At 42.7% G+C, this 26,261-nt stretch overlaps 1 protein-coding gene across 1 annotated transcript in view; it reads left to right on the forward strand.

Moving 5' to 3' along the window:
• Atp10d (ATPase phospholipid transporting 10D (putative)) overlaps positions 1 to 26,261 on the forward strand; it is a 90,116-nt gene that overhangs the window by 46,803 nt on the left and 17,052 nt on the right. Inside the window, exons 9-15 of the mRNA XM_029545017.1 lie at positions 8,014 to 8,249; positions 13,608 to 13,796; positions 16,655 to 17,264; positions 18,653 to 18,759; positions 20,081 to 20,207; positions 21,909 to 22,093; positions 25,449 to 25,755. Coding sequence (XP_029400877.1) covers positions 8,014 to 8,249; positions 13,608 to 13,796; positions 16,655 to 17,264; positions 18,653 to 18,759; positions 20,081 to 20,207; positions 21,909 to 22,093; positions 25,449 to 25,755 — 1,761 coding nt within the window. The remainder of the gene's footprint in view (positions 1 to 8,013; positions 8,250 to 13,607; positions 13,797 to 16,654; positions 17,265 to 18,652; positions 18,760 to 20,080; positions 20,208 to 21,908; positions 22,094 to 25,448; positions 25,756 to 26,261) is intronic.

Consider the following 26,261-nt stretch of genomic DNA (forward strand, 5'->3'; position numbering starts at 1 on the left):
GAGAGAGAGAGAGAGAGAGAGAGAGAGAGAGAGAGAGAGAGAGAGAGAGAGAAAGAGAAAGAGAGGCACTATTGAAAACTTTTCACATTAGGATAGTTATAGATTACAGAACAGTTACAATGACATCATAGAAGGTTTAATGTATCCATTTTTTCCTGTTAACATGAGTCATGACATGCCTTTGGTAATTGATGAATTAATGATGTATCAATACATCATCATTACCTGAACTTCATGTTCTGAGAGTACCCTTGGTTTTCTCTTATGTCTCTGGCTGTCTCAGGATGACATCCGGAATGCCAGTAAACGCCATCACAGGGGCTTCTGTACCCTTGACAGTTTCTCGGGACCTTTCTTTGGATGAACTTTTGACAGGCATGGTTCTGGGATCTCTTCCTTTGGGATGGTCTGGCATGTGTCTCCTTTAGAATGCACAGTTTGTAAGTTTGTTGATCCATGGAGGCATTGGGGAGCACCATCTAAGAATAAGGACTATGCAACCAGGCTCCTTAAGCCTGAATCTCATTTCTGCCATCTGCAAAGTCTGTGTGCTTCAGCAAGATACATAATGTCTCTGAGCATCAGGGAGAGAAAACAGCCATTATAGTATCTGCTTCATTGAGATAATCTGCGCAGAGATGCACAGGGCAGGGCACAGATAAAGTCCTTCTATATGAATTGCTGTTATTGTTACTTTTGATTATTGTTTTGAAAAGAAGAATCAGGTCTGCCACTTAAGTAGCTCATGACCCATTGTGGGACCCATGTGTAATTATAAAAATAGCATGTTAATTGAATACTAATGTTGATATTCCTGAGATCAGAGGATGGCCCATTAGTAAAATGCCTGTATGAGGATCTGAGTTCAAATCACCCAGCACCCACCCAAAAGACCCCATGTGCTGGTATTCATCTGTAAAACTCACTGCTAGAGGCACAAAGATGGCTTCCCTGGACCCATGGTGCTCATTGGCCAACCAACCTATCCAGACCAATCAGGTTCAGTGAGACACACTGCCTCAAAAATTAAAGCAGCTCCCTCTGGCTTCCACTCGTGAATGTGCATGTGCACACATACATTTACGCATTTTCATATGCACACACATACATGACTATGCACATACGCATACATGCACACAAGTGGAAATACTTGTTCTAAATTTGGTTTGACTTTCAGGCAGCCAGATAGTTTTGGATATGCATTTTGCATGGATGCAATTTGGTATTTTAGAGACAGGACATTAGACATTCTTGGAATGCAGGGAATGTGTGGAGAATTAGTTCAGAGCAGAGATTTGGTTATCAGTTATACTGGATGACTCGGTTGGAGGAAGGTTGGCTGAATGCGCTGTTTACAAGTAGGTGAAACGTGGGATGCCAAGGATGTTGCGGATGGTATGAAGGAAGATGTGTGGATGATGTGCAGGAGGAAGCATCTTTGACTCTTTTATGTTTGTCCTGGTGTCAGCCCTCTAGAGAGCACATTGTAAATTATGATAAGCTAATGTTTCTTTAGTCTCAGACCTACTTCTTTCAGATATTAAACCAATGCAAGTAGTAGGCCATGAGCAAGTTTGGGAGTATCTGAGAAGGAAATGGCAAAAGAACACATTAGGGATTAAATAAGCAAAAGAAGCAAGAAAGATAATTTGTTTAACTCTTGATCTACCTTTAGCTACAGAGAACAATAGCAGACTGTTTCCTCAGTGACTCAGAAAACAAGAGTTCCTGCCCTTTCCAAGACTTTCACAGAACTAAAAAGAAGCTCTTCTATGGAAGTTAAAGGTCTTTATCATCATTTCAGTATGTTATGTTTTGCAATATGATATCAACCTTGGCTTTTCACAGACATCTTTGATACAGTTTTCTCTGGGCCTGGAAGTTTAGCCTGAGTCACTCTGTTTTCTGAATCACACTGTAATTCTCTTGACCTATATGTTGGTAGAACTTTCCACAATATGAGTAAAGGCTGAGTCATTCTGTTCCATTTCATTACGGAAGCTCTACTTACTGAGCAAGCTTGTCCTACAGTGACATCTGAGCTCCTTGATGTCCTACTAGTTTACACAAGCATGTGCTCTTCATTCTCTCAGTGATGGCTCAGAGAAATTTCATGAACCCATTTATGTGGGTTTTGAGGCATTTTGGTTGTTTCAAAAGTGGCATTTCAGGCCAGAGAGGTGGCTCAGTGGTTAAGAGGAATGACTGTTCTTCCAGAGGTCCTGAGTTCAATTCCCAGCAACCATGTGGTGGCTCACATCCATCTGTAATGGGATTGGATGACCCCTTCTGATCTGAAGACAGCGACAGTGTACTCATATACATTAAATAAATAAACCTTTTTTTTAAAAAAAAAAAAAAGAAAAAAAGAAAAAAATGAGAATTCATTCTCCATAAATTTCTTGAGCTATTCCAAGTTTTATCAACCTCAGCACTATTCCCTCACTGGATTGGGTTATTCTTTGTTGAGAGGAACAGCTAAGTACACAGTAAAATGTTGACAAACATATCTAATGTCCACCTACTGAATGCCTGTAGCCATTGCCAAAAGTTCCACAGTTCCAGCCATACTACAGAAAGAAAACAAACAAAAACCAATTATTGGACGTCTTAGAACTGTGTAGAGTTCAGGACCTATGGGGTAGGGGTTATGACTCCTGGCTTTAGAAGCAGGAAGATTACATTTCAGCTCCTGCTCGCTTTCTAGTCAGCCGTTTAATCATAATTAGATATTCAGTCTCTCTGTTAATCTCCTCATGTGCAGAGAAAAACAATAGTTCTTGCCAGAGGAAAGACTTTTGAAGATGAAAATGAATGTGTGTGTACACAAATATATGACTTTTGATGAAAATAAATAACTATAATAGCTGTCATTCTCTACCCACAGAGTTCCCTTAATACTAGATATATTTCATTTATATACCTATTCATCCATTATTTGTTTTCCTAATACTTGTATAAAATTAAAAAATATTGCGCTCATAGAAATTTGACAGGGGAGATTGACGTGTTAAAATTGGCCATGCTCATGCATGTGACTATATTTAGAAACATTATAGCATTAGGTCACAGAATCATGGCTCTTACATTCAATAAATCTGGTCTTAAGACGAATCTGGTTTGTTTATGTGAGGTGATAAATTAATAAAGTTTATTTCTTATAAGGTAGTTCCCACTCACAGGAATGTCAAAATGATTCAGTAAAGCAGAGGTCTGGTGTATAGTATTACTTAGTACTGAAAAAGTATAAATACCTAATGAATAGTCTAGTTGGGAGCTGATATCTACATTAGAGGTCTTCATTTCAGAGATGCTAGGATGTTTCTGCATTTGTAAACCCATACATTTAATACAGTATATAAATAGAATTATGACAAAAAGTGGCATGACCATCTAGATCAGTGCAGAGAAAACCTAAGATATGAAATTATATCATTTGGAAAAAATGAAAAGTATAAAACATGAGGTCATCAGAATTAGAGGTCTTCAGAAAGAATGCATGTGTATTGGAAGCCAGTTGAATCATGCCTATAATCTTAGCACTTCAGAAGTGGAGACAGGAGGATCAAGAGTTCAAGGCTATCCTTGGCTGCATGCTCAATATCTTGAGTTTCATGAGACTGTCTTAACAAACAAACAACAGAAAGGAAAACAAACAAACAAACAACAACAACAAACAAGCTACCATATTGCTTTTTAGGCTTTTCATTCCCTTAAAAGTATGGCAAAGTTATTACAATAAATAAAATGTGAAAATACGTTATAAACCAATTTACTCCAGTCTATAGCTTATCCAGTAGCTGTTTGGTTAAACAGACACAACCACCAACCCTACCAGCCTCTTCTCACTGCCTGTTCCTCTGATGCGCGTTTTAACAATAGGTAAGAGTACACACACAGCTACTCTCACAGGAATTCTATCGGAGAAAGTCATCACAAATGCATACATAGATAAGTAGTGATCAGGACATGGCAGAGAATTAGAATAAAATGATGTGACATTTGAAGATTGGATGACTAGTTTGGACTATATGGCTAAGCATGACCTCTTAAAGAGGACATTAGAGAGTCTAGATCCGAATGGTGAAGACTTTCCAGTCCAAGGGATCAACTGCTCTACAGTCCTTCATGCTGTAGTGAGCTTTCACACTTTCAAAGTAAGTAAGGCCGCTGAATCTGAGTTATACTGAGGATATTGAGCACTGGTTCTCAACTTTCCAAATGCTGTGTCTCTTTAGTGTATGTAGTTCCTCATATTGTGGTGACCCTGACCGTAAAATTATTTACATTGTTACTTCATAACTGTAATTTTACTATTATTATGAATCGTAATGTAAACATCTGTGTTTTCCAGTGGTCTTTTGAGGGTTGTGACCCACAGGTTGCGAACTACCGATGTAGAAGAAAAATGGAGCTTTAGATCATACTGAGTTATTTAAGCTAGAACGGAGATCCTGAGTTTATTCTGAGGGAATCCTGAAGCCATCAGGAAATGATCTCATCTGCTTTAACTTCTAAGAAGGTCACTCTAGCTGCCATTTGAGGAATAGATTTGAAAGGGGGAGAGAGACTAGTTTTGAGGTCCTGAATTAGTTCAGTTGAGAGATGATGGTAAATTGACTAAGGTAATGGAAATAGGTCTGAACACTCAGGGCATGTATCTGATGTGTAATGGACATGTGCTGGTGAGCCTCTGGATGTGAAAAAGCAGTGAGGGATCCAGAGTCTAGGTTTTTGATAACCATTTAGACAATACAGTATTGTTATCCGAAGATGAGGAAGCCCAGAGAAAAGGTTGAAGAGGAATCGGAAATAGCCCAACTGTAGCTATGTGGAATTTAAGGTTACTATTATTTACTTATTTATTCCTGAAGTATTTCTTGAGTACCTATGAGCTACTGCATTAGACTTTCAGAACGTATTAATGAAACATGAGTTTCTCTGACCATTGAAAGTGTATATTTTATAGGGCAATAAAAATAAAAACAAAAGGTATATAGTGTGTAGTAATGGCAAGAATATAATCAGTTGCCAATAATGGGGCCCTACCTGAGAAGTCTTCACTGATAAAATGGAGAGACCTGAGGGAGGTCAAGATGTGAGCCATACCACTGTCCATCTTGTACAAGAGCCTTGTGGCTAGCCAATGGCAAGAGTTTTGTGGAGAGTTGCATGGATGAGTCTTGATTCTAATAAGAGGTCAGTGTTGAAGATACAGGTTGTTCTAGTTGTTAGGGTTACTGTTGCTGTGATGAAACATCATGATCAAAAAACCTTGAGGAGGAAAGGGTTTAATCGGCTTACACATCCACATCACAGTTCATCATCAAAGAAGTCAGGACAGGAACTCCACTGGCTCAGGGACCTGGAGGCGGAAGCTGATGCGGGGGTCATGGAGGAGTGCTGCTTACTGACTTGCTCAGCCTGCTTTCTTGTAGAACTCAAGACAACCAGCTTAGGGATGGCACCACCCTTAATGGGTTAGGCCCTCTCCTATCAATCACTAATTAAGAAAATGCCTTGAAGGCTTGCTGGATCTTCTAGAGGAATTTTCTCAACTGAGGTTTCCTTCTCTCAAGTGACTCCTGCTTGTGTGAGGTTGACATGAAACCAGTACACAGGTTCATGGGCTGTGCACAGAGACATTTTGTTTCAAAGATCAGACTGTATGAGAACACCAGAGAGAGGTGTGTAGATGGAGAGGAGAAGGCAGTCCTGAAGTTTGCAAGTAACTGAGAGATGAGAAGAAAGGTTACTGGAGATGGGATATAACGTAGCGTCAGAGTACTTCACTAGATACTTGAGTCTCTAAGTTCAACCCCTAATGTAACAAAAAGACAATTGTTGCAGTAAATCTCCTTCCAAATATGCCCCAGCAATGAAAACACAACACAGTTAATATGATTACATGCTGTGTGCCTAGATTGGGCAGATTACCGCTACACCACCATCTTCCACAGCTTATGAGACCCCTTAGAACTTGTGGTTTCTCCAGGCCATGTGCTTCTGCTCTGATTTTCTCTTTCCTCCTCCTCTGCATCCTCTCCCTCTTCCATTTTCTCCTTCTTCTCTCTCCCCACCTTCTGCTCCACCTTCCCTTTTATCTGCCCAATCAATCTCCTTTATTTTACAAATTAAGGTGGGAAGCAGGTTTACAGGAAATCACCTGAGTGCTGACTCATTCCTTGTTCGAAGCCACTCACAGGAGAATGGAATTAACATCAAATATAATTAGCCCCAGGGCTATCCACAACAAACATACATACATACATACATACATACAGCTTAGTCTGTAAAACCCTGGTCTGGCAAGCATGAGGACCTCAGTATTATCCCCAGAACCCACATCCCACCAGGAGGAAGTGGAGACAGATAGATCCTGGAGCTTGCTCTAGTCAAGCATTCTACCTTTCACAGTGAATTNTTTTTTTTTTTTTTTTTTTGGTTTTTCGAGACAGGGTTTCTCTGTATAGCCCTGGCTGTCCTGGAACTCACTTGGTAGACCAGGCTGGTCTCGAACTCAGAAATCCACCTGCCTCTGCCTCCCGAGTGCTGGGATTAAAGGCCTGCGCCACCAAGCCTGGCTTCACAGTGAATTCTAAACCAGTAAGGGTCCCTGTCTCAAAACACAAAAGAAAAACTAAAACAATGAATCCTGAGAAATAACACCCAAGGTTCTCTGACTGTTACATACATACACATACATATGTGTGAGGGTACACATGCAAACACACATACATGCATACAAACAAATAAATAAACATGTATAAAAGACAGTTAGGAACATTAAACAGTGAGTGCCATCAAGGTAGATGAGAAAACAGGTAAGAATGATGCCAGAAGCCCTAAAGAGTTATTTCCAGAGGAGTTGACTATTATTAAAGTTTCAAATGAGATACACACACTGTAGGACCCCCTTTCGGGGACCTCCACTCAAGTCTCGGGAAAGGGCCCACCCAAGGAAACATGAGAGACCTTCTTGATGTACAAACAGGAGGTAGTTTAATGGCGGAGCTCTGGGCCGATGTGTATTTCACGCAGGAGACAGAGGAATCAACCATGAGGCTCGATAGCTAGGGGTTTTTATAGGGAGAGGGTCGGGGGCTAGGAGGAATTGGCACGGTTTCACACAATTGGCTCATTTAAATATCAGCAGAAAACGATTACACATCAGCAGAATATTACGTGCAAGTCAGGATGTCAGGAGACCTGAGGGGCGGATGCTTATCTAGGTCAGTGGAACATTTGGTTAACATATAACTTCAAACTAGGTGGCTGATGACTCAGCCAAGATAGCCCGGACAAGTTCCTGCATTCCTTTTTTTTTTTTTGTCTTTAAGGCCCAGCTGCCCCCAGGAATGTTTTAACAACAGACCTGTCTGGAGGTGCCCGGGCCTGTTCCATTATATTCTCAGCCTCAGGCTTCTAAGCTTGCAAACAACTTTTTCTTTGGACTATTTGACATAAGTTACATAAATCAGGCCTCAAATTTTATCTTAAATTTCATTTCCCTTCAACACACACACACACACACACACACACACACACACACACACACAATCCGCTCTGCATTGCAAGATGGAGCTTGAAGGTGACCTTGAGAAGAGGTCGATGGAGAGTTAAGACAGAAAGTCCTGAACTTGGTTGAGGGGTGACTGGTGTACTGAGACTCAGATGTGAAGAAGAAGTGCTTGAGGACGCAGAGGACAGGATCCGCATCACAAGTGGAGGGCTTGGCACTTAAAACGAGGAAGGCTGAGTTGTGCATCGCCTTAGGGAGGTAGACTAAGAGCGTGGATAGAGGTGCAGACAAGGCTAGACCTAGAGAATGGAAAAGGAAGGCAATTCCTAATCCACTGTGTCCTCTTTCCTCAATAAGGATGGGGGAGGTTTATTGACCATGGATTCTCATGGGGAGAATTTGGAGGCCAGGGCAGAAAGGAGGTGGTGTGCAAGGCTTAGGAGCTACCACATTCAGCGTGCAATATTCAGATGGTGAATTTTATCCTACAGCCAGGAGGCTCGAGTCCTATCAGGAAGCTGTCTCTGAAGAGGAGGAACGCGCAGACACTCTCGGCGGCTCCCTCAGCAACGTGGCGAGACCCAGAGCCCAGGGCTGCAGGACAGTTCACAGTGGGCTTCCGGGAAAACCCCCGGCTCACCTCTCCGGGAGCACCTCTGCTGTAGGAGACGCAGAAGGATCCGGGGAAGTGCCTCATTCCAGACAGGCTGCCTTCAGTAGTCCCATGGTAAGTGTAACTGTCATCACCGCACTCTGGACAGAGCCACTCCCTGGTATCATAGCCCAGACAACATTGCCTTTCTTTGTCTGCAAAATAGGTGACATGGTTACAGTTCAGCGTGATGGTGACATGTAAGTTTAAAAAAAAAAAAAATACAAAATTGAGATTTGTGCATTTGAGATTTGAGGTAATTCAGTGTTGAGAAGTCGGGTATCATTTCTGAAAAAGTAAAATATTTCTGGTTAGAACTGATTATGTCAGAGCCGGAAGAAGGCTATCTTGACATAGGGATAGCAGCCAACTCTAAGAACCACTGAGACTTAACCAGAATTATCCTGGAGACATGTGTGCTTGTCTAATTAATAGGTCTTTTGGTGTCTTTTTATTACTTTCTGATCTTCCTCTGCATTCCACCCAAACTAGTTCTCCTTCCTCATCTCTAGCTCCACGAAGGGCACTTCCCAGTATTTTCATTCCAGAGTTCGACAAGTGGCTTGAGACCCAGGGACAATTCCTAGGAACTGACTAGTTATCCCTATGAACAAACCCGTATTCCTGCAGAAGAGGTGGATCACATAGAACATGGGAGACAGAAAAGATGATTGTGTAAACAAATTAGAGATCAATACTCGCACGGAATTTAAAATTACCTCTCTAAAATGTCCACTGCCTTCTTAGCCTTCCATCTTTCATGAACACCTGTATTTAACCAAGATGGAGATTTCCCACTGTGAGGTCAGTAATAACTCAGGCAGCCAGCACACCATGAGTAGAGCGGCTGCCAGAACTGTTGCTACATTATGGTCGTTGCCTGATTTTCATGGTAGATACATTGCATAAGCAGGCCCTGGGTGTCTATGTCTCTTGACTTGAGAAAGCCTACAGGGCATCTCTAGGCTCTTTGCAAACTTGCTGTGAAATGTGCACCTGCAGTAATGGTGTAGCCACCGCCAACTCAGTTCTGTAGCACTCAGGAGATAACACCCCTGACAGTACAACTTCTTATTTAGCAATATGTTTTCAAACACGTAGGCTTCCTTCTTCATGCACCTTTTTTCTAAAGTCATTTTAACCATATGCCAGAAAGAAATATATATGCATATATATATATATATATATATATATATATATATATATATATATAATGATACTGTCCTTGCTAGTCACCCACTCCACTTGTACATTTTCTGCACATTTGAAAGTAAGCAAGTGTTAACTCACATCTAGTTGGTGGTAGCCCAGTGCTGGCTTGCCCCTCCTCTGTTTTCTCAATAGGCCTCACTCTCCTGTGGGAACAAATAGATGCTACTGGAAGCCCTTGTGGCTTTCTCTATGCCATCTCCTCTGTCTGAGACATCTTCTCACCTCTATCAAATCTGGGAGGGCTGTACCAAAGAGTTCTCTGACTCTTTGTTGTCAGCCTCCATGTTTTCTGAGTGCTTTTCCGTTGTCCGCTTGTCTGCGTAACACTGGCCTTATTTCTGTACCTGACAACCTTGAGAGCAAAGACTTTTTAACCTTTGAATCCTAGCACACAGCACAGTGCCTGCCACATTCATTTTCACAGCAGTATTTTGGAAGGTGGTTGGTTGAGTCTGATGACCAGACCCAGTCTTCTCATACAGCTTGTTTGTTTTTACTTGCCCCTGCTCCGGTGCCTCGTGTACATGGACATCCCCGGCTTGTTTTTGTTCTGTGTCTTGCAAAGTGACACTGTTATAAATAGGATAAAGTGGTCATCCCGTGAAATGTGACTCTCTTGAGTCTTACAAGCTGAGCTTAAGATTTAAGACATAATCCTTGACCTAAAGAAAGTCAGTGTGAAATATGTTCTGAATCTGGTTCTAGGAGCCCATCTGTGAAGCCTGGGTTAAGAGTGCCTGTGTGAACGCCAAGTGTCTTGAAAAAGGCCGTGAGATGTGACCCATAGGAGGGAAGTGGGCGACCACACAGGGCACAGCAAATCCTCGGAACTGCTGGGTCACCGAGTTGGCATACAGGAAAAAGCCAGGGTGTGTGGCCTTTGTATTTTTCCTTCAGGTGCGTGGCATGTAGGACTTAGAGGAGACCAGGAAAAGGCTTTTGTTCCATAAAAACCAAAGTAACCTAAGTAGAGCAGCAAATTCTTGGAGCTGCAGTGTCAGCAGGGTATGAAGTAAAACCTTAGTCAGGAGGGCTAGAGAGGAGACTAGGCAGTCTTACCATTGCCCGCACACCTCTATCAGCCCAACAGAGTATCTTTTTCCCTTATTAAACCATGGATGTTTAGAGGTTTGTAGAAACAATTGTGTCGGTTCCTGTTACTCTCAATTTGAAAACACAATATTTAAATTGTGTTGAAGCCATACAAAAGCTTCAGCAAATAGCAGGGAGAGTAAAGGGAGTCTAGCCAGATTTTCCACTTAACTTGGATCTAAATAGGGGAGAAAAATAACAGGAGAAAAAAAAAAGTCGGAAGTAGAATTCCGTCAGTCAAGTAGGACATTTGAGTCCTGATGTCGAACACGAACTTGGAATGCATCCAGAGTCTTCACACAAGTTGATAACAAAGTTGTGACATCCACCTTGAAACTGGCAAGGCTTTGCAAGCAGTGTAGAACAGAGGTTCACAGCCGGAGGTGGTGACCTCTTTAGGGAACTATGGAATGCTCCCTTCACAGGGGTCCCATCTCAGATAGCCTACGTATCAGATATTTACATTATGATTCTTAATTGTAGCAAAATTATATTTATTAAGTAGCAATGGAAATAATTTTATGGTTGGGGGGGGGTCACCACAACATGAGAAACTGTATTAAAGGCTCACAGCATTAGCAAGGCTGAGAACCACTGGTGTTATCTGTGTTGTGCTGTTGATTCTGTAATCTCATTATGAGCAGAAATGTTCTCTGAGTCTTGACCAGATGCCTGGTTGAGATCCAGTGGGAGCGTGTGTTTATTTTCCAAGGGCAGTGACTCAGTCTTGTTTGTTTCTCTACCCTCTCTGTATAGAATATAAAGCCAGCAAGTATTTGATAGTAGTGTACAAGAAACTTGGGTTCCTTATGTGCCACGTGCTGGGTTAGGGATTTAAAGATCGGGAGAATGTGGTCCTTGCCTTAAAGAGACTTCTAACCTCTGCAGAGACACTGTTTAAACACAGCTATTTCGGATAAACAGGCATGGTTTCATGTAAGATGGTAACGGTTGTCTAGCACAGCAAGGGAATGAATGTTCACTTATATACCAAGGCCATGGCAAAGATGGCTCTTGGGGAAATAATTATGGATATAGTCATTTAGATCAAAATTGTACAGATTGCTTTGCATCCTCTCCTCAACTCAAGAGCTCTCTTAGTCATGAGGGATTAAGTTATTTTGTCAGTCAGTGGAGCATTCTGTTTCAGGAGCGTCATCTTGATGCAGATGCCTCCTTACATCTTCCTGAGAGCTCTTCTTTTGTTTATATTCTTTCATGGTGGCTTCAGTGTGTCTTCTGCAGTGCCAAGTATCTAGAAAGACCCAGTTTCATTTTGACAGTTCTTATCCGCAGCGTCCCACTGACAGGAGTATCTCTTTCATGACTGAATACACAGGCAGGACTTTCCCTAGCTTTAGTATTGCTTCTACTGTCACGCTCACAGAACAGGATTTCAGCTTTATAGTCCTCTACTTGCTGAATTTAGATAGAATCTAAGACTTCGTTGTGATGGCTCATAGCAGGTGAATTTTAAAGCTGTCATGGACCCTGGTGATCTGAAAGGAGAGTCTGTGTCACTTGAAAGGAAGGAAAGAAGAAAGGCTTGCAAAGGAACCCCTTACCCCTGGCTGGCTGTCAGCAGAGTCGAACTGAGACATGAGTGTAGAGCGGGTAATTGCCAGCATTGTGCTTCTCACATTAAACCTGTGATCACTCTCACCAAAGGCCAGAGCAGAAACACTAGCTACGGTACCCCAGTCTTCTACTTGACTTTTAAATAAAATTCCTGATAAGAGCAATGAGTTTGAGAGGATACAGGCCCCTCAAGGCAGGGAGAAAGCCTGAGGCAGCGGGTCACTTGGTTCCCAGTCAGGAGGCAGGACTGATGCCCTGCTGGTCCTTGTCCTTTATTCTGTCTAGGAACAGGTCTAATGGGATGTGCTGCCCACATTTATAATTGCTCTTTCCTCTTTAATTAAACCTTCCTGGGCACACCCTCACAGACACACCCATTTCCTTAGGACACACCCTCACAGACACACCCATTTCCTTAGGCAATTCTAAATCCAGTCCAGTTGAGAATGAACATTATCCCTGTCATGGTCGCGTGAGTACAGTATCACAGGACCCTGTTGCACTTTCTTCTGTCAGGTGCATCTCCTGGCCTCTCTGAGGTCCGTGTGCTTTGCTTATCAGCATACAAGACTTCCTGTAACACAGTGGTGCTTCTTTAGGGCTGTGATTCTAAGCTGTACTCTCCGAAGCAGACTAAATGATACCGTGTGAAAATGAGGTTTCTACGGCGACATGTTTGTGGTACTCTTGAGTGAGTTTGAGATGCACTCTGCCCGATGAACTGGGGTGCCGCACCGCATCCCACTCTGGCGGCAGGACTTCTTAGAGAACATCCTTACCAGGAAGAGGAAGGCACAGTTGCCAAACGTATTTGCTGATGAGAAAGTTGGCTGTACATGCCCTAGCTGTGGGATGCTAATTAGTCTCCTAGCCTGCTTATGATTTTTTTTTTCTTATAGAAAGTTGTTTTTAATAATACAAATGAATTGGGCAAAAAAATATTTCATTTAATTCTCTGACATGAATTAAATTTCACTTTTGAAACAATTGGTGTTCATCAGTTGTTGAGTAAACTACAGTCATGGTAGAATTCTAAGCACAATAAAATACATACTTAAGTGCTGTGTATGTCAAAGTGAGAGTCCTTTCCACTTAGATTTTCATAGAAGGTGGTGTTTCTATCTCCTATCTAACTGAACATTTAAAACATAAATATAGATTTCCCTTTTATCCATATGTGCTTCATTTTATTGTTTTGTTTCTCAAGATATCATATGAATTAAACTTCACAAATTAAATTTATTGGGCTGGTGAGATGGCTCAGTGGGTTAAGGCACTTGTTGAGGAGCCTGACTGCCTGGATTGGATCTCTGGACCCACATGGTAGAAGGAGAAAACCAACCTCCTTAAATCAGTTCTGATCTCCATGTGTGCCTCAGAACATGCATGAGTATACACACACACACACACATATACACACATTGACACATGTGGAAATAAGTAAATGTAGAAAAAAATGAAAATTTGGTTTGCCATCTCATGCTTCACTTAAATCCCTATTGTAGAAGTTATTGATGTTAATAGCAATACTTGATCATATTGTCTCCTCAGGAAACAGACGTGGTACCAGATACCAGACTTTTAGACAAATTTAGCCAGATTACCCCTCAGCTGCTCACTGGACTGGATGGGACCTTGCAGAGCTCATCACTGGAGACCTTGTACATCATGGACTTCTTTATTGCACTGGCAATTTGCAACACGGTGGTGGTTTCTGCCCCAAACCAACCTCGGCAAAAGGTAAATTTAAAGGAGGGTTTTCTCTGCCGGGGACGATATGGGGTTTACAGGCATCTGTACTGGGTTTGTTATATGTGAAGACAATAAATAAGAACGCAGCAGGAATAGCAGGTGTATACCATTTCCTCGGGACTTGTTCTTGGCTCTGCACTTAACATAGTTATTGGTCGTAATGTGTTTAGTGCTCTCAAAGCCTCGAGAGCTAGGCACTCTTGCTCTGTTCTTCTTGCATTTTAAAATTGCTAATTAACTAATTAGGACTGTGTTAATTAATTAGTTACTTTACATCCTGACTGCAGTTTTCCCTCCCCAGTCTCCTCCAGTCTCCCCTCAACCCTTATCCACTCCTTCTCACTTTCTCCTCAGAAGCAGGGAGGTCTCCCATAGATATCAACCGTCCTTAGCATAGCAAGTCTCAGTAAGAGTAGATAACATCTTCTATTGCGTCTAGAAGAGGCCACTAAGGGGAAAGGGTCCCAAAGGCAGGCAATGGAGTCAGAGACAGCCCCTGCTCCCACTGTCAGGAGTCTCCCATGAAGATCAAGCTGCACATCTGTTACATATGTTCAGAAGGCCTAGGTCAGTCTTATGCATGCTGTCTGGCTGGCAGTTCAGTCTCTATGAGCCCCTATGGGTCCAGGTCAGTTGATTCTGTAGGTTTTCTGTGATGTCTTTGATCTCTCTGGCTCCTCCAATCCTTCCTCCCCTCCTGCAGGATTTCCCCAGTTCAGCCTAACATTTGCTTGTGCGTCTCTGAATCTGTTTCCATCATTTGGGTTTCTGCATGTTTCTGTCCGTTGCTGAGGCTGGAGAGCTGTTAAAAAGCTAGGCTCATAACCAAAACTGTTCTGCTGCATTGTAACGGATGCCTTGGGAGGATTTCACCAGTGTTGCAAAACCAGTGTGTGTGGGTGGGGCTAAGGGTAGGGGGTGAGCCTTGGCAGTAGGACTCTGGGCTTACTCTGAACTTGTACATTGCCTTCATTGTCCCACTAAGTTGGAGCTGCCTATGAGGCTTCTGAGACCTACAACATCATGTGCATGACATCAAACAAAACATGAAACATTAGTTCAATCACCATGACAATGACAAACTTTCTTCACGTGCCAGCTAGGTTCTCTTTTAGCTCAATCTATGTGTAACCCAATATGAGTATAATGTGCCAGGATTCAGAAGTTGTTTAGTGTAGTTGTGCCTAAGAGCTCGTGGAAAATTTATTTCCAGTTAAGAAGAAAAACCACTGGTGATCTATCATGGTGTATCTTGCCTTTCCCACACATCCACTTAAAATTCAATTTACAGCAAAATCCAATTAAATGTTAATTTCCCAACCAGTCATTTTCTTTTGGCAACTTCAGAGGTGGGAACTTTAACATAAAAGTAATTCACTTTCAATTAAGCTGCGCCTGATCGGAGACCGTATTTAACACAGTGTTAAATATGAGAAGATGGTCTTAAAAAAAAAAAAAAAGTGATTATGTAATTTGAGAATAAATGAGGTTTTGAAGAAAATGTACCACACGATGTTTTACACCCATTTTCAAAGTTGGTAATTTTTGGCATTTTTCTCTCTACAAGGTATCATTGATTTATTCCTAGAGGATGTTGTGCTTTACCTCTTAGAATAAACTCTTTATGGGCATAAAGAGCCCCTGCTGCTCCCAGATTCTTAGGGTAATGAGAGAAAGGAAGCCTAGTGAAAGGTACAAAGATATCACAGTGACGGGTGCACGCTTTCCTTTCTGTCTGAGTCTCTGACCAGCGACAGCCTTCCCCCCAAAAATCATAGTGTCAGCTACTGAAGAAAATGTTGAGATTCTCCCCTACTTTTGTATGAATACATTTTAGAATCCATTGGGTGATCTTTCATGATAGGCAGAAAGTTATAAGCTTAATCCCTGATACTAAAAGCATAAAAGAAGACAAGGTACAACTGAGAACAAATTGTATACTAACAACTAGTTAAGGTCACGTGCTGACCTGGGTAAGTTCCTCTTAACTGACTTTCATGCACTGGCCTGTTTTGTTATAAGTGTCAAGGTAACTTTTTATGGACTATAAAAAGGGAAAAGAAAAATGTACTTTGTTAGCTTTTTAGTTACGTCCCATCAGTGGTCTTGGGATTTGTAGTCTTATTTTTGTTTTATTTTTATTTTTTACTATTTCTGAACTTTTCCTGTAATACTCCTCAAGCACTGAACTATTTAATCTATCCATGCTCTATAAACTTTTTCTAAAAATATATTTCAAGAAGATGTTTTGTTTTAACATTGAATATTTAGTTAACTTGAATTTTCATTTTAATGGTGATTAATTGCTTCATAATTGATTCTTTGAGACAGGGTCCCATTATGTAACAACCCAGTCTGGCTTTGAATTTGGGGGTCCTTCTACTTCTGTCTTTTAAGAGCTAAGATTATATGCAAGCACTACTATGCCTGATTCAATTTGGTTATAATTGTTATTGTATGTGTGTAAAATTAACTCTTTCTTTCTTCCTTTCTTCCTTTTGTTTTATTTTCCTTTTTTGAGACAGGGTTTCTCGGTATAGTTCTCACTCTCCTGGAACTCACTCTGTAGACCAGGCTAGCTTTGAACTCAGACATCAACCTGCTTTCCCTCCTAGGTGCTGGGATGAAGGCATCCAATATTAGCATTTTGTTCCTTAATCGTTACAGAAATGTACAATGTCATCACGTGTAGCATCGTTTTTCCTGGTGGCTTTTATTTGCCTTCCTGTTTGCTATGGAATTTGTAAGGAGAAATCAGATTGGCAGTTAAGACGGTAGTAACACTTTCAGAATTGTAACGACATTTTGGATGTGTTAATGAGAACTTGTTCTACTGTCTTTCCTAGATTGGGCTCTCCTCACTGGGTGGAATGCCCATCAAGTCCTTGGACGAGATTAAAAACATCTTCCAGAAATTGTCTGTCCGGAGATCAAGTTCACCATCCCTTGCCAGCGGGAAGGATTCATCCTCTGGGACTCCCTGTGCCTTTGTGAGCAGAATCTCTTTCTTTAGTCGACCAAAACTGTCACCTCCTATGGAGGACGAGTCTTCCCAAATGGATGAAATCCCCCAGGCCAGTAACTCAGCTTGCTGTACAGAAACGGAGGCACAAAACAGTGCCTTAGGACTCAGCGTCGGCTCCGCGGAAGCCCTAAATGGACCACCGCCCTTGGCTTCCAACCTGTGTTATGAGGCGGAGAGTCCAGATGAAGCAGCCTTGGTGTATGCCGCCAGAGCTTATCATTGCACTTTACAGTCTCGGACCCCAGAGCAGGTCATGGTGGAGTTTGCAGCTTTGGGCTCATTAACATTTCAACTCCTACACATCCTGCCCTTTGACTCAGTAAGGAAAAGAATGTCGGTGGTGGTCCGGCACCCTCTTTCCAAACAAGTCGTGGTGTATACAAAAGGCGCTGATTCCGTGATCATGGAGCTGCTGTCTATGGCTTCCTCGGGTAGGTTTACACTGTTGCCATGGTGATGGTCAGATGGACTGGGGAGTCCCAGCTACTCCCACACTTGAAAAGGAAAAATGTGCGCGGGCCTCAGGGGTTGCTGGGAAGGCAGACAGGCTCAGGGGTTGTTGAGACCTTGGCTTCTTTACATCTGAAACCCATCACTAGCTGAGCCTCTGCAGAGTTACCTATTTGGTCTTTGGGGAAAACGGGCATCACAATACCTCTTTTTTTTTTTTTTTTTAAATCTTTTTTCTTTTTATTAGATATTTTCTTTATTTACATTTCAAATGTTATCCCCTTTCCTAGTTTCCTCCCCGAAAATCCCCTAACCCCTCACCCCTCCCCCATCCCCAAAATGCCTATACCCCAGTAGGCATTTCCCTATACTGGGGTATAGAACCTTCACAAGACTAAAGGTCTCTCCTCCCATTGATGACCGACTAGGCCATCCTCTGCTACATATGCAGCTAGAGCCACGAGTCCCTCAGTGTGTTTTCTTTGATTGGTGGTTTAGCCCCAGGGAGCTCTGGGGGTACTGGTTAGTTCATATTGTTGTTCCTCCTATAGGGCTGCAAACCCCTTGCCCTCTTTGGGTACTTTCTCTAGCTCCTTCATTGGGGACCCTGTGCTCCATCCAATGGATGACTGTGAGAATCCATTTCTGTATTTGCCAGGCTCTGGCAGAGCCTCCCAGGAGACAGCTATATCAGGCTCCTGTCAGCAAAATCTTGTTGGCATCTGCAATAGTGTCTGGGTTTGGTGCTTGTTTATGGGATGGATCCCCAGGTGGGGCAGTCTCTGGATGGTCATTCCTTCAGTCTTTGCTCCACACTTTGTCTCTGTAACTCCTTCCATGGGTATTTTGTTCCCCCTTTAAGAAGGATTGAAGTATCCACACTTTGGCCTTCCTTCTTTTTGAGTTTCATGTGTTTTGCAAATTGTATCTTGGGTATTCTGAGCTTCTGGGCTAATATCCAGTTATCAGTGAGTGCATATCATGTGTGTTCTTTTGTGGTTGGGTTACCTCACTCACATCCAGATCCATCCATTTGTCTAAGAATTTCACCTTTTTATGGGTTCCCAAGAGGCTTAATGTCAGTCTGTGTGAAATTCTGGAAGCATCTATGCCTAGCAAGAGAGGAGTGCCCTGGAGAAGCTAGAGAGTGCTGGCCCTTCACAGCAGCATCTGAACCAAAGCTTCCTCCATGCAGGATGAAAGAATCCAAGAGAAGAATTATACGGCTGTTTTCCCTCCTAGGCACACAGCTGAGACTCAGAGCTAAAATGCCTTTTGTGTCTTATGGATTAAACTGTCATTTTTAGAGGGGGAAATAGTCTAATTGGACAGGCTGGCAGGAGTAATGATTTTCTGTTCCTGGTTTCAGATGGAACAAATCTGGAAGAACAACAGATGATAATAAGGGAGAGAACGCAGAGGCACCTGGACGAGTATGCCAGACGAGGGCTGCGCACTCTGTGTGTTGCAAAGAAGGTGAGACTGCCGGCTGCACCCATCTTATCGCTTCTCCTGGTTACCCATCCTTACTGAAAATGAGTGTGTATCAGACCCAAACTCAGGTATCAGAGAAGTTCCCCCGACTAGGGTCCCTTTTTTGTAGCCTCTCCATTCTACGTATAACTGAGTGGCCTTGAAGGTAAACAGTTGTTTCTCTAGAAGTAAAAACCCCAACATCTTATTATCTTCCCCTCCGCCTCAACCTTGTAAATAACATTCTTCCTGTTCATCAGCATTAAATGAGATTTGAAAAAAAAAAAATGTATGCTGAGAGCAGCCTTCATTTTCCTCTTGTGAAGTCTTGGTAGTTTCGTTTGGCCTGTTTCCTTATGTGCTCATACACTGATCTTGCAATCCAAGTAAGCTTGCCAGATGTTTTTATCCCAGTTTTGATTATTGTTTATGGAAAACAGTCTTGGTGCATGATATGTCCTTTTTAAATGAAAAGTTAAATACAAGAACTAAGCAGAGCCCAGAAGTGCTTTGGGGGCTGTTATTGCCAACGCCTCTCCCTGACCACCCACATTATATTCTTAATTATTGTGGAAGGCAAATCAGGGCTGCCTCTCTTGTGGACCTCCAAGAGACCCAGGCAACCAGGAAAGATCAAATGCCTCTATGATACAATTGTAGGAAGCATGGGGGATTCAAGGTCAAACCAACTCTGGCTTTTCACTCGCATGTATTCCAATAGATGTTATATTTTTCCAAATCAAATTACCTTCCAAGCAAAAATGAGTGTATCAGAGAAAAAAATTGCCTTGCTCTCCCCTCTCGACCCTGGTTTTAAGACCTGAAATACAAATTTATCTGTTATGGCGATTAAAGAGAGGAAGACATTGGCTCCTTCTCCAGGAATTGTGGGTAAGTTCTGATAGAACGATAGCCTTCCTGTGTTTTCTCTATGGCGCCTTTCTTGTTACCTTTTCTGAAACTTAACCTTAAGAGCTAATCTTCAGAAGACAGCTGAAGTGCTGTTGGCTGTGGCCAGAGTTAACCAGCAATAAGAGGCCTGTTCCACCATCTGTACTGGTTTAATAGGTAACCTGCTTTCACCAAAGATAATGCTTAAAATTTCCCAGTGATAGGAAGCTGTGATGTCCCTCTATCATCAGGGTCACATACACATGGTCAGAGTTTGGGGATCAGGTGAAGGAATATGGGTCAGATACGATGATGCCCATAGGGTGGAATTTAGAAACCAAGGTGTTGCATGGAATTTTGTCCAGTGTTAGTCCTGGTAGGGTTTTGCATGGTTAAATAGGCAGCCTCCAAGCCTCTTTTCTTCCTCTCTTAGGTCATGAGTGACACGGAATATGCAGAGTGGCTGAGGAATCACTTCCTAGCTGAAACCAGCATTGACAACAGGGAGGAGCTGCTAGTTGAGTCTGCCATGAGACTAGAAAACAAACTCACGTTACTTGGTAGGTAAATGGTACTGCATCGCCTGCGCAGACAATTTGTCTCTAAAGCCATTATTTTTCTGTCCCTTTTAGCCACTTTGATCTTTTTTTTTTTTTTTCTAATTTAATTACCTTATTTTTATTTTATTTTTTGTTTGTTTTGGTTTTGAGATAGGGTTTCTCTGTATAGTCTTGACTATTCTGAAACTAGATGTGTAGACCAGGCCGGCCACGAACTCACAGAGATCCACCTGCCTCTGCCTCCGAGTGCTGGGATTCAAGGCAAGCACCACCTAGCCCAGCCAGCCACGTTGATCTATTAAGCATGTGTGGTTCTCCCTATTCTGTCCATTCTGATCTCATCCCACGTTCAAGTGCATTCAGACCCTAGTTCCACTTCAGGTGGGAACAGAGTGGGCACACTTAGGAAGATGTAAAACCTAAATATCCTACGCCTACTACAAAGTCAAACACACACCCCGGTCCAAGAGCACCCCGGTCCAAGAGAAGGATTTTGCAACTGTCCTGCAAAGAATTGGGTAAAACCTTAAATACGTGTTGTCTTCTTAAATCTTTATAACAAACATGCATCTTATTCAGAAGAGGCAGATCACAGAGTCGTGCAGTGTCTTGTTCACGCTCAAAGGCTTAGGCATCCACTGGCAAGCCAGAAACTCAAGTGTCCCGAAGTATAGGCTCCCCGTCCTTTATTCTGTACCTGCATCGTATCTTCTTCTCGTTCCTGACTCCAACCTAAACTGCACAAACACAGCCAACACCTCTTGTCTCAGCTTGACCCGTGCCTTGGAGTCACTCAAAGAACCATGTCCCCAGGAATTCCAGGGCTGTTGGTCTAGTGCGTGACCTTGACACTGGAGTTCCTGAGAACCTCCTGAGGAATTTCGAGGAGCTGTCAAGTTCGGAAGAAGTGCCTTGGAGCACGGAGATGTGGATTCTGGTTGAAGCATCACTAACTACACACCAAGAGCGCTGCCTCTGAGTTCCGTTCTTCTCTTACGGGGAGCACGGTCTCATTTACTCTCTGTCAAGTACAATAGCTGTGCTCCCTTTTAAATACTAATCATTTCCTTATGACAGTGTAAACAGCTCACACGCAGGCTTCTTCACCTGCATTTCCAAAGGAAAGGAGGCTTAGCGCCAAAACTCATTTGGCAGCAAAGTCAAACCTGATCCGAGGTAACGCTATTTTTAGTATTAATACCCAAATTAGCATGAAAATCTGCAAGTTTTTCCATGGAAGTATAAATATGCGTGACTAACGGGTATTACAAAATAGAAAATGTATTGCTGCATTACCGGTGGGGAGACTTGGATTCTAAAGCACATCTGGCTGCATCCAGACAAGGACATTTTGAACTGACACTATGAAAGAGCATCCCTAAAGGACACTGTATCTTATGGCCAAATGTTCTTTTAAGAGCCTGCCCTTAACCCTGGGAGTTTCATAGAACGGTAAAATTCAGTACAAGTCTATGGACCTGAATAAGTGAACCAGCCTTTGAATTTGTTGATAAGAATAGTAGCCAAAAAGAGAATGTGTGTTTTATAAATTCCATGGTTCTTTATTCTTTATGTCTGGCCTGCAGTTTCTATAGGTCAGGACTGAATGGCCCATGGAGAGGATTCATTTAATGGTCAAGTGAGTTCTCACTGGCTCCAGCTTCTGGCAAACCTTGTTTTTCAATTTCGATTGCTTCTCAGGTGCTACTGGCATTGAAGATCGTCTGCAGGAGGGGGTCCCTGAGTCTATAGAAGCCCTTCACCAAGCTGGCATCAAGATCTGGATGCTGACAGGGGACAAGCAGGAGACAGCTGTCAACATAGCTTATGCATGCAGACTCCTGGAACCAGATGACAAGCTCTTCATCCTCAATACACAAAGTGAGGTATGCGTGGTGAGCCAAATGTTCTTCTTACACTCCAAGCCCATAGGGCATTAGGAGATGGATGGATGTAAGGAAAAAGAAAAGCCAGTCGTCTGTAGCTTCTTGATGTTGTGCTGCTAAGTGACCTTGCTTGTATTTGGGAAGATGCCATAGTTTTTCTAAAGGCCTGATTCAGAGGCATCATGGATGAATGCAAGCATTAAAATAAACTTCCTTTTTTATTTTCCACCCCCTAACTTTATGACTATGGATTTGTCAAAACAGACAAAAATGAGACTACATGTGAAACCTTGAGACTGGAACCTACTTCCCTTTTAAGTTGAAGGGAAGTAGTAATTTTTTTTTTTTTTTTTAAATGATAAATTTTAAAATTAGGCTCTCAGCACAATCCTGCCCTCTAGTGGTCCATTTAGATAGTGCTCCTGATAGCAGCCAACATTTTTATTTATTTATTTATTTTATTATTTTCTTTATTTACATTTCAAATGCTATCCCCAAAGTTTCCTATACCCACCCCACCCTCTGCTCCCCTACCCACCCACTCCCACTTCTTGGCCCTGGCCTTCCCCTGTGCTGGGTCATATAAAGTTTGCAAGACCAAGGGGCCTCTCTTCCCAATGATGGCCGAATAGGCCATCTTCTGCTACATATGCAGCTAGAGACGCGAGCTCAGGGGGTACTGGTTAGTTCATATTGTTGTTCCACCTACAGGGTTGTAGAAATAAAGGGGATGGAGTTGTTAAAGCAGATTGACTTGAAAAGATTTTGAACCACCAATGCCCCCCCTCCACCCGTTAAGCATCAGGGTGGACATTTGAATAAGTTACATGTCACATGAAATATTTACCACACCTGACCAAGTAAGTACCTGTCCTTGGGGAGTTATCTGCCCCGTGTGGCCTCTTCTTCCTGACCTGTGATAGATGGTAACACCCTTGCCCAGAGGTGGTTATAAGCATCCAATGTCAATGCTGTAAAGAGTTTTATTTTATGTTCCACTGTAAACATCACTTCCTATGGAATATTCTGACTTTCAAAAGCTAGTAAGTATTCTGGCTATTTGTATAAATAGTTTTCCTATTGTACTTTGGGTCTGTGATAAGTGTATATGATGTTTCCTTCATGGCTTATAGAGGTACATGGAACCAAATTTGTGCTAAGGTTAAGGTAGCTGGGTAGCTCCATCGTATAGCTGGGTCTAGACTTTTGTCTATTCTGAGGCACTATAACAAACTCTGTGAGCTGAGGACTGCATAGAAGACAAGAGGTGTATGTAGCCCGCAGTTTGAAAGCTCACAAGCATGGTGCCAGCTATAGCTTCAGCTCGGTGTCCCATGGTGGAGAGCATTCCGTGGGCATGTATATGTGCACAGATGGTGAGTGCTGGAAAGCTCTCTGGGCGGAGAGGAAGCACAAGGGTAAGGCAGGCCCATGCTAGCTTCTTTCCCCATCTTCTGGAACTAGTCTGTTTCTAGTAGACTAACTCATTGTGAAAGACCAGCACCCATCCCTTCACGTGGATGGTCACGACCCCATGACCATCCACAGGGCTCCACCTCTTAAAGACCCCAGCACTGTGCAAACTCACTCATGATAATTATGCATAATATGATCATTAAGTCTTTTGCATCATGCTTTTGTATCTGTTCCGACTTTTTCTTTAAAAAAAAAAAAAAAAGATTTATTTATTATTGTATCTAAGTACACTGTAGCTGTCTTCAGACACACCAGAAGAGAGCACCAGATCTCATGACAGATGGTTGTGAGCCACCATGTGGTTGCTGGGATTTGAACTCAGGACCTTTGGAAGAGCAGTCAGTGCTCTTAACCACTGAGCTATCTCTCCAGCCCCCGACTTTTTCTTTGTCCCTTGTATTTTATTGTGGATTTAGAGATGCTTGGTAAATCGGCACTTAAAAGTTATTTTTTTTTAAATCACTCATGGATGTTCTTATATCAATAAGCTATTTCAAGATGAGTTTAAGTCTCCCATTTCTAGATCTCAGATCTAGACTTAGTGATCATTCACTGTAGTACTTCCTGAGTAAGTTTATTGTTTGTTAGTTATCCTGGGTAGACTCCACTCAGCAAATATTTGATGTTGAGTACCCGTGTGTGTCCTCGAGGGCATGCGTTCATGCATGTGTGAGTGCAGAATCTATAGTGGCCCCAGAATCTAGAAGAACATGTTGGATCCCACTGAAACCTGAGTCATAGGTGTTTGTGAGCTTCCAGAACAGCTGTTCTCAACCTTCCTAAGGCTGGGACCCTTTAATACAGTTCCTCATATCGTGGTGACCCCCAACCATAAAATCATTTTTATTTCGTCTTTATAACTGTAATGTTGCTACTTTAATGAATTGTAATGTAAAATGTCTGTTTTCTGATGGTGTTAAGCCACCTCTGTGAAAGGGTCCTTAGATGCCTCCAGGGGGTCATGGCTCACAGGTGAGGAACCCCTGCTCTAGTGAGTCCTGGGAGCTGGACTCTGATCTTCTGCAAGAGCAGGAGATGCTCTGCGCTGACGAGACTTCCTGTCTCTAACCAGGAAGTGCCTTTTTTCTTTATTCACTACAAGGATTGAAAAGTGAGTTAGGGAACTGAGGGTGTAGCTCATTCAGAGTACACGCTTAGCAGATGTTAGGCCGTAGGTACAGTCTCTGAATCAGCCAGAACCAATCCCAAACAGATTAGAAGGGGTAACTACCATTAAAGCATTTCCTGTGTCAGGTGCTTCAGATGCATACGAAGCTGGCGTGATAAAGGCCACTAAGACCATCCTGACCAGAGTACAAGCTCTGTGAGGACAGATGTCCCAAGCCCAGAATATTTTCTCCTATACTTCCTTAGCAAATGGTTCCGAGAGGATTCATGTGTCAAGTATAAAGAAGATGCAAACATTAGTCACTGCCTAAAACGTCTGTATATCTCAGTTGGTCAGTCCTTGAAGCAGTGTTAGGATGGAGGCAACGTGTGCCTTTTGCAGATGAGGGAGGTGATGTGTTTGCTTAATGCCAAACGGCTAGTAGTTGGTGGCGTGAGACTCTCGAGGACTCTCGAGATCCACTTCTGGGGAAGAGATACAGCTGATATGATGGAATTTTGCATCCCATGTAGATATTTTAGCTGTAAAAATTGTGTCTGCAGTGCTTCCTTCTTACCTGGTCTCAAGTTCACAGAAGCCCATGAGAGAGCTGCAAAATTGAAAGGATATGAAGCGGGTTCTTTGACAGTAGCCTATGGTTCACTACCCCAGGCAGCCGTGATCCAGCAATTGCGAAAGAAGGAGAATGAAAAATTGAGCCAGCTCTCCAGTGGTGCCCTGAGGTTAACTGTCCCCACCTCTTTGTTCAAGGATGCCTGTGGGATGCTGATGAGTGCAATTTTGGAAGAACTTCAGAAGAGAGCTCAGGTGTCTCCGGAGCTGGCATCACCAAGAAAGAACTTTCCTCAGCCCCCTGACCCTCAGGGCCAGGGACGTGCGGGACTTGTTATCACTGGGAAGAGCCTGGAGTTTGCCCTGCAGGAGAGTCTACAAAGACAGTTCCTTGAGCTGACTGCATGGTGCCAAGCTGTGATCTGCTGCCGAGCCACCCCCCTTCAAAAGAGTGAGGTGGTGAAATTGGTTCGAAACCATCTCCATGTGATGACCCTAGCCATTGGTGAGTGGAGGTAGGAGGGTGAGGACCCTGCTCTGTGTTCTCCTTTGTGTGTCCCCAGAGGCTGATCCTTAGCCTGTCCTTCCTTCTATATATAATATATGGAATCTGTCTTTCCATATTTCTGTCTGTCTATCCATCCATCCATCCATCCATTCATCTATCTCCGTATAATTCTGTATTTTCTTCTCGAGCTGCACTTTTTTCCCCTCCCCTCTACTTCTGTATGTACGACTTTCCTCCCTTCCTGCCTCTCTGATCTCCACTGTGAACCTGATGTTAGGGATGGAGCACAGAGAACAGCGTGATAATATCCCGTGGGTTATGTCTTAGACCCCACATCAACTTAGTTTCCTAGAGTTCGATATTGAACTATCAAACTGAAAACCTCAGGCGTTCTACCCTTAAGAAAGTTAAATTTAGTTCCACAAAACATTTATCCTTTCAATGCATATATCTGAGTGACATTTCTTTACCAGGCTTCCCCTTCTCCCCTAGGCAATAGCTAT

The sequence above is a fragment of the Mus pahari genome, chromosome 13 (genome assembly GCF_900095145.1).
Source record: "Mus pahari chromosome 13, PAHARI_EIJ_v1.1, whole genome shotgun sequence".
Lineage (NCBI taxonomy): Eukaryota > Metazoa > Chordata > Mammalia > Rodentia > Muridae > Mus > Mus pahari.